This window comes from Salmo salar, chromosome ssa03, assembly GCF_905237065.1.
Source record: "Salmo salar chromosome ssa03, Ssal_v3.1, whole genome shotgun sequence".
NCBI lineage: Eukaryota > Metazoa > Chordata > Actinopteri > Salmoniformes > Salmonidae > Salmo > Salmo salar.
Genome location: NC_059444.1, coordinates 50328497 through 50337927, shown reverse-complemented (window position 1 = coordinate 50337927; position 9431 = coordinate 50328497). Strand labels below are relative to the sequence as shown.

The 9431-nt window shown below is 43.5% G+C and overlaps 1 protein-coding gene across 1 annotated transcript in view; it reads left to right on the top strand.

The window, feature by feature from the left end:
• The first annotated feature begins 5791 nt into the window (after positions 1-5791).
• The window catches only part of LOC106600690 (centrosome-associated protein CEP250), an 83936-nt gene continuing 80296 nt past the window's right edge, over positions 5792-9431 (top strand). The window contains exons 1-3 of the mRNA XM_045716044.1: positions 5792-6084; positions 7382-7469; positions 8868-9297. Coding sequence (XP_045572000.1) covers positions 6068-6084; positions 7382-7469; positions 8868-9297 — 535 coding nt within the window. The 5' untranslated portion in view covers positions 5792-6067. The remainder of the gene's footprint in view (positions 6085-7381; positions 7470-8867; positions 9298-9431) is intronic.

Here is a 9431-nt window from a genome sequence, read left to right as displayed (position 1 = left end):
TTGTAAGAGCATGGTCTCTCAACAACAAAAAATTCTGGTTGGTTTTTCTTTGGATTTTCTCCTACCATATCTATTGTGTTATAGTCTCCTACATTATTTTAACATTTCTACAAACGTCAAAGTGTTTTCTTTCCAATGGTACCAATAATATGCATATCTTGGCTTCAGGGCCTGAGCAACAGGCAGTTTACAGTCAGGAGGAAATTGAGAAAAAAGGATCCTAGCCCTAATTAACATGAGAAAATGACAACCAAATAGGCCTACCAATGAACATGTATCCATTAGCTAAAGCAAAGCTATAGGCTACATGCCCTGACACCACAGAAAGCCTATCATCCATTCGATAGGCAGCCATATAGACATGGGTCAACAGCCTTGTTCAGGAGCAGAACAACAGATTTTTACCTCGTCAGCTCGGGGATTCGATCAGCAATCTTTCGGTTATTGGCCCAACGCTCTAACCACAAGGCTACCTACATAAAGCCATTTACTTTCATATCACATCAAAACAATTTCACAAATGCAAAATATACACTTGTAACACACATATACATATATCACAGTTGCAGCCAACAGTATTTTTCAGTTACAACATGTTTCTGGCAGCCTTCTTCCATTACACACAGACGTTCAGAGCATGCTAGATAGCTAATAAACGCAGGTGGTCCCTCTGTCTTCCGTAAACACGTGCAGTAACATGGAGATATTGCCATGTGGGAACACTAACCATAACCTTATAAAGGTGTGTATCAATTTAACCTTTTGTTTTTGAAGATAATGTCCTTTTACTTCCAAAACCGTACCTCAAGCCATGCGTGTTAATGTTCAGACCGAGCCCCAGGGCTTTTAACAATATTCCCCCGTCCAGAAGATGCCTTTCGTCCAATGACACTTGTGTAATGTAATGGAACTGAGAGTAATGATCAAGAGCTACAATAAGTGTATATTTTTTATTTGAAAGATAAGGGGCATATGTTTCGGAAACCAGTTTGAAAGCGATGATTATTGACTTTTCTAAACATTAAAACACAGCGTCAGAATTTTGGTTCATATGGAGCCAAATGTGAGCGAATGTAACCGCTGAAAACCTTGCATATGGAGAAGGGTTTTGGAGAGCTACAAAACAAACCCCAGACATCCTTCTTGGCAAGAGCTCTCAAACTATGCAAATGACACTCTCCATCTCTAAAGACATTCTATCATAACTCAGGATAAGACCCAGATGCAGACAGCTAGAATCACAGATGTTTATTGACCCAAACAGGGGGCAGGCACAAGACAGGTCAAGGGCAGGCAAAGGTCCGTAATCCAGGGCAGAGTCAATAAGGTACAGAACAGCAGGCAGGCTAGGGGTCAGGGCAGGCAGAAGTTCGGAATCGGGTCAGAGTCAGGCAAGTACAGAACGGCAGGCAGGCTCACGACCAAGGCTGGCAGAATGGTCAGAACCAGGGAAACTAGGAAACAGAAACTTGAGAAAGAAGGAAGATGGGAAAGCACGCTGGTAAGACCTGACAAGACAAGACGAACTGGCAGACAAACAGAGAACACAGGTATAAAGACACAAGGGATAATGGGGAAGATAGGTGACACCTGGAGGGGGGTGGAGACAAGCACAAAGACAGGTGAAACCGATCAAGGTGTAACACATTCAGATGCATATTTATTGATTTAGTGGTATACCATTTTGTTGTTTATTACTTATACCATTTTATTCGTCACATACTTCGTAAACTACAGGTCACTTACGGGCCCTTCACAACAATGCAGAGAGAAAGAAAAGAGAAATAATAGAAAAGTGAAACACATAATAATAAAAGTAATAACAGATACACAATGAGTAATGATGACTTGACTATATACAAGGTGTACCGGTACCACGCCGATGTTTTTCTTTTTTTTAATTTAGCCTTTATTTAACTAGCTAAATCAGTTAAGAACAAATTCTTATTTACAATGACAGCCTAGGAACAGTGGGTTAATTGCCTTGTTCAGGGGCAGAACGACAGATTTTTACCTTGTCAGCTCAGAGATGTGATCCAGGAACCTTTCGGTTACTGGCCCAATGCTCTAACCACTAGGCTACGTGCCGCACCAGCGGTACAAGTTAATTGAGGTAGATATGTACAGTGCATTCGGAAAGTATTCAGACCCCTTCCCTTTATCCACATTTTGTTACGTTACAGCCTTATTTTAAAATGGATTAAATTACTTTTTTCCCCTCAACAATCTACACACAATACCCCATAATGACAAAGCAAAAACAGGTTTTTAGAAATTTTTGCAAAAAAAAACTGAATAACCATATTTATTCAGAACCTTTGCTATGAGACTCGAAATTGAGCTCAGGTGCATCCTGTTTCCATTGGTTATCCTTGATATGTTTCTACAACTTGATTGGAGTTCACCTGTGTTAAGTTCAATTGATTGGACATGATTTGGAAAGGCACACACCTGTCTATATAAGGTCCCACATTTGACAATGCATGTCATAGCAAAAACCAAGCCATGAGGTCGAAGTACAGAGCTCCAGAGTTCATCTGTGGAGATGGAAGAACCTTCCAGAAGGACAACCATCTCTGCAGGACTCCACCAATCAGGCCTTTATGGTACAGTGGCCAGACAGAAGCCACTCCTCATTAAAAGGCACATGACAGCCCCACTTGGAGTTTGTCAAAAGGCACCTAAAGGACTCTCAGAACATGAAAAACAAGATTCTCTGGTCTGATGAAACCAAGATTGAACTCTTTGTCCTGAATGCCAAGTGTCACGTCTCGAGGAAACCTGGCACCATCCCTACAGTGAAGCACGGTGGTGGCAGCATCATGTTGTGGGGATGTTTTTCAGAGGCAGGGACTGGGAGACTAGTCAGGATCGAGGGAAAGATGAACAGAGTGAAGGACAGAGAGACCCTTGATGAAAACCTGCTCCAGAGTGCTCAGGACCCAAAAATGGGCCGAAGGTTCACCTTCCAACAGGACAACAACCCTAATCATACAGTCAAGACAACACAGGAGTGGCTTCGGAATGTCCTTGAGTGGCCCAGCCAGAGCCTGGACTTGAACCCGATTGAGCATCTCTGGAGAGACCTGAAAAAAATATTAAAAAACAGTTTTTGCTTTGTCATTATGGGGTATTGTCTGTAGATTGATGAGGGAAAAAAACAATTTAATCCATTTGAGAATAAGGCTGTAACGTACATTTTTTGGGAAAAAATCAAGGGTCTGAATACTTTCCGAATGCACTGTACCTATAACTAGGAATAAAGTGACATATAGTAAACAGTAGTGGTAGCGAATGTGATGAGTCAAAAAAGTGAGTGCAAAGAGGGTCAATGCAGATTGTCTGGGTTGCTATGTGGTTATCTAGTTCACTAACTATTCCGCAGTCTTATGGCTTGGGGTAGAAGCTGTTTAGGGTCCTGTTGGTCTCAGACTTGGTGCATTGGTACTGCTTACTGTGCGATATCAGAGAGAAGTCTATGACTTGGGTGGCTGGAGTCTGATAATTTCTAGGACCTTTCTCTGACGCCGCCTGGTATAGAGGCTCTGGGTGGCAGGGAGCTTGGCCCCAGTGATGTACTGGGAAGTCCGAACTACCCTCTGTAGTGCCTTGTGGTTAGATGCCAAGCAGTTGATGCAGCCAGTCAAGATGCTCTCAATAGTGCAGCTGTAGAACGTTTGGAGCGTCTAAGGGCCCAAGCCAAATATTTTCAGCCTCCTGAGGGGGAAGATGTGTTGTTGTGCCCTCTTCACAACTGTGTTGGTGTGTTTGGACCGTGATAGATCCTTAGTGATATGGACACAAGTTTTTGAACCGCTCCACTACAGCCCTGTCAATGTGAGTGGGGTTGTGCTTGGAAGGACCTCACCAGACATCACCGGCAACAACGTCGCCTATGGTCACAAACCCACCGTCGCTGGAGCAGACAGAACTGGCAAAAAGTGCTCTTCACCAACAAGTTGCGGTTTTGTCTCACCAGGGGTGAGGGTCGGATTCGCGTTTATGGTCGAAGGAATGAGCGTTACACCGAGGCCTGTACTCTGGAGCGGGATCGATTTGGAGGTGGAGGGTCCGTCATGGTCTGGGGCGGTGTGTCACAGCATCATCGGACTGAGCTTGTTGTCATTACAGGAAATCTCAATGCTGTGTGTTACAGGGAAGACATCCTCCTCCCTCATGTGGTACCCTTCCTGCAGACTCACCCTGACATGACCCTCCAGCATGAAAATGCCACCAGCCATACTGCTCGTTCTGTGAGTGATTTCCTGCCAGACAGGAATGTCAGTGTTCTGCCATGGGCAGCGAAGAGCCCGGATCTCAATCCCATTGAGTATGTCTGGGACCTGTTGGATTGGAGGGTGAGGGCTAGGGCCATTCCCCCCAGAAATGTCCGGGAACTTGTAGGTGCCTTTGTGGAAGAGTGGGGCAACATCTCACAGTAAGAACTGGCAAATCTGGTGCAGTCCATGAGGAGGAAATGCACTGCAGTACTTAATGCAGCTGGTGGCCACACCAGATACTGACTGTTACTTTTGATTTTGACCCCCCCTTTGTTCAGGGACACATTATTCCATTTCTGTTAGTCACATGTCTGTGGAACTTGTTCAGTTTATGTCTCAGTTGTTGAATCTTGTTATGTTCATACAATATTTACACATGTTAAGTTTACTGAAAATAAACGCAGTTGACAGTCAGAGGACGTTTTTTTGTTGTTGCTGAGTTTATGACCTTTCCACCTCACACACTGCTCCTTTAGTAAATGTTTTCTTTCCCTTTTTGGTACCGGAATAATAACACAATTTTAAAATAAAGATTGGGAGAAGAAAATAACATGAAATAACTTTTTAGTGAATGTTAATCACTTATTTATTGGCATATGAAATTAATCTGCCCTCTGTTCTCACTTCCTCCATCCAGCTCCTCTCTTTTCTCTCTTCGCTACGCCTTGGATGTCCTGGTGAGAGCAGAGCAGGGTGAAAAAACAACACAGACACAGTATTATGCCACATATCACCTTATCTGTGTTGACACCAAGTAGGCAATCATTGGATTAGAGGGAAATACACACACACTGCTGATGGCTCCCTCTAGTGTAATAAGTCTTAAACTGCAGCTACCCAAATGAGCCTTTGAAACTGTGGCCAAGTGTGGTGGCTTTTGGGGAAAAGGGTTTTGATTTAGATCCTAATTGTAATGTTCCTCCTGTGCCTCTCACTCCTCATTTACCCAGTCAATATTATATATCCAATTTAGCAGACACTTTATTCCAAGCATTTTACATTAGTGCTTGTATACATTTTCGTATGTGTGGCGCCAGCGGGAATCTAATCCACTATCCTGACTGAAGAGTTGCAAGCGCTATGCTCTACCAATTTTAGCCACATCGGTGAGTAAGCCTCTCTGACTTAGACTAGATACAGGTCCCCTCAGTTCAAGTTCAATGCTGATGGGCTTTCTGGATTATAGTGTTTAGCAAGGGTTATAGCCTTTAACACAGATATTTAATGGAAATATAACCAACCCCTTTTGTCTCCCTGTTCCTCTTACCCTTCCTCTCCCCCTCTTGTCTGTTCTTCCTGAGTCTCTCTATCTCTCTTTCTCGCTCCCCATCTCCATCACTCACTCACTGTCTCCCTGTTCCTCGCTCATCCTTGTTTCCTTGTATTTTAAGCGTCATTAGGCTGTAAATCTGAAGGAATCTATGCTTAATCCAGTAAGACTGTAATGTAGTGTGTCAACTCTGTCTGAACAGGATTAAAGTGGGGGTGTTAATGTGTTTGTGTGTGTATGTATGCGTGTGCAACAAGGTGTGTGTCTGTGTGCAGCATGATTGGTGTGTCTACTTGAGTACCTGACTTTTTGTGTGTGGCTCTGTATCCCAAACACTGACTGAATGGCATGCTTGTGAATTCTTGTAATCTCAATTCGGATTTCTTTGTTCGACATTACCGATATTTAAGGATTGTTCGGTCTTGGTCATTCCTCATTTGAGATCGAGATCTATTGTGCCTGGTGTGGATTATTGTGGACATCTCTTCTGGAATAACCACTTTTCTGAGACCAGGCAATGTCCAGGAAACAGAAGTAAGACATCTGAATATTTCAATGTAGACATGGGAATATTGTAGGGTTAGAAAAGGGAATTGGACTCTATTTGTGTAGATATGAGTTAAATTAGTTTGAAAGCTTTAGAGTTCTTGTCATGATAATAGTCCAACATAATGCTTTTTATTTCTGAATGTTAAATGTCCATGGGACACTTTGTAACTGTAGGTGCGATACTTTCTTATTGTGATCAGCAGGACAGTCTGGATGTCATTGAAACTATGTCTATCTAAAGACTATTTGACGGCAGCTTCTGAAAGTCTGTGACTCAAACCTTAAGGTTTGCTTGTCTGGAGTATGTCTGGCATATCACTCTAAGTAACTATAATCTATTTAGAAAACAAACACATGAAAGGAATTCACAGTAAACACAATTCTCACAATAACGTCTACATATGACTAAAAGTTGTTTGATGTGATGTGAACCTCTTTACCACTAATGAAATGTTCATTTAAAGCCTTAATCCTCTTTAGGGCTAATTTAGTTCTATACGTAATACTATTCCAGTCTGGATGGCAGCCATTTTGTAAGGACGGCAATGCCTTCTTGACCTCAGTGGCCTTTTAATTCTTTATCATTACCATGGAATCGATTTACATCAGAACTGACTGTTGCTGAAGGGTTTGTTCCAATCCTGACCCAAACCATTGGAATAGTCCCAAAATTGCAAACTCCACCCAATCTGCACACGATAAAGCTTAATCTGAATCAAGTGCACCTCAAGTATACAATAATACATTTGAAAGCATTACACATGAAACAGTAATGTCTAACTGTTTCCTCTCCAGTCTACATCTGCATTTACACTGGCAGCCCAATTCTGATATTTTTATTCACTAATTGTTTTTTTTTACCAATCAGATCAGCTTTTATGCCAATAATTGGTTAAAAGATCAGAATTGTGCTGCCTGTGTAAACACAGCCTATGCGTTTATGTCAGCAATCTAGATCTCAAGAGTTTAATCCAAGGTAGTCAACACTACACTCCTGCCAAAGGCTGCTGCCTAATCCACTGGTTAGCTACTGAAGCTGACCTCTATAAACTTGACTACACATTGTTATATAATATATATAATTCACTGTTAGACTCTGAAAACGCACTAGCCTATACACAGAAACAAACAGTTGGAGATCAGCCATGCTCAACATTCCGGCTTGTTGTATGCAGCTGGTTGTGTGTGCTGTCTGTTTTGTGTGTAGTTTTTGTGTGTATATATTTGAATTGATACCATGTTGTTTGTGTGTGTATGTTTATAACTATGTGTTTTTCTCAAGCAGGTGGCAGGAGGCCCTCGTTGTATACCCCAAGACCCACAAACTGACACAGAAGAAGAAGAGGAAAGTGGACACACCCACATCCCAGGTAGACCCTGTCTTCCGACTCATCATGACACAACCACAGACACTGTAAACCCGCCTTCTTTTCCTCATTGTTCTACCTCTATAGCTTTGTCAACAACATGGTGAGATGATGTCTAGTACAGTATGTCCAATGCTGGGAGGAATTCTATATACACAATACAGCTTGTGTATATAGCTGAAACTACACAACGGATGTTGTGGGATGTAGACTCATCTTGACAGACTACTTGAGGTCTGAAAAGGTTGGAAAAACATTTGGAGTGAACTAAAGAGTTTGTTTATGACTGCATCAGTAGCAGAGTCAGGACTTTCCTGGCAGCAGGCTGGAGCCAATTGATTTCACCCTGCTTTATAAATGGTGCAGCCACAGATAGATGGGCCCTACTGATTGATTATTGTGTGTGTGTGTGTGTGTGTGTGTGTGTGTGTGTGTGTGTGTGTGTGTGTGTGTGTGTGTGTGTGTGTGTGTGTGTGTGTGTGTGTGTGTGTGTGTGTGTGTGTGTGTGTGTGTGTGTGTGTGTGTGTGTGTACTTGGTGAGGTTGCAGCTCTCAAGATTTGCACATCTCCCAATGGCATTCCGTCTTCCTAGAACGTCTGTCTGACGGCATCCTGTGCTCTAGTGTAATTAAGCTTTAGTCAGACTTGTGTGTGTATACAGTATGTGATTTACACTTGTGTGTGTGTGTGTGTGTGTGTGTGTATGTGTGTGTGTGTGTGTGTGTGTGTGTGTGTGTGTGTGTGTGTGTGTGTGTGTGTGTGTGTGTGTGTGTGTGTGTGTGTGTGTGTGTATGTGGGGAGGGACTTTTAGCATTGTTGGTCAGCCGGCTGTGTGTACAAGTGTGATTAAAGGCCCAGTCAGATGGCCACATTAACAGAATTAGCTGCAGCGATCTGATCAGGATTAAAGGACACTCCCCTCCCAGGTTTATGGGATTGAGAGGCGGAGGAGCAGCCGTGTCCCAAACGGCACCCCATTCCCTTTATAGTGAAATAATTTTGACCTGGGTCCATACGTTGCCATTTGGGACGCACGCAGGGGATGTGGTGCTGCTCCGTGGGACATTAAACTAGATGAGGGAGAGGAGCTAACTGGACTACATAGGGGATTAGGTGTGTGATTGGAAGAGACGAGGGACGTGGTCAAGGCAGATGGGAAACAGTTTACATTGGTGGTCCAGTGGTAGCAGTTGGAGTCTCCACAGATTTTATTGAAATGTACTTCTGCATCCTCATCATTCCTCGTCCTTTTCTCCCTCTTATTTGTCTGTTTCTGAGTGGCTCACATTATCTCTCTCTCTCGCTCTGACTCAATCTCTGTCTGCCTTTCATTCTTTCAATCTCTCTCTCTCTCCTTCTCTTACTTCTTTATTTCTTTTTCTCTCTCACTCTTCCTTCCAGGAACCCGGGCCAGCTAGGGTGGCTGTGACCAGTGGAGTTGACCAGCCGGGCATCAGCAGGAAAAATACTGTTAGCATTAAAAGTAACAGCAGTGCTACTAGCGGCAGTGCTGTAGGCGCTAATGGTAGCTACAGCAGTTGCCCTAGCTGTAGCATCAGCAAAAGCGCTAGCAGCAAAAGTAGCGACAGTGTTAGCGGTAGCACTAGCCGACACGGCAGTGCTTGCAAAGCCATGGTGGAGAAGACACCGACAGGTCGGTCCTGGCGGTGCCGGGAGGAACAACAGCAGAGGATAGGAGGCGGGAGAAGAACCCTCCCCAGCAGCCGCAGTTCTCCATCCATCAGCACCTCCTCCTCTCTCTGCTCTTTGTCTCCCTCCATGAGTGGCAGCGCTTCCCTCGACCAGCTCAGTCAAACCATCTCCAGAGAAGGTAAGAGCAAACACATGGTCCATTGTTTGTTTTATTGGTGGCCCACTCTGATCATATAAATAATGACGAACTTCTATGGTTTTTGTGGCTTTAATGTGTGTTCATACTTGTTTGTCTATGCAATGGAGTGCTGT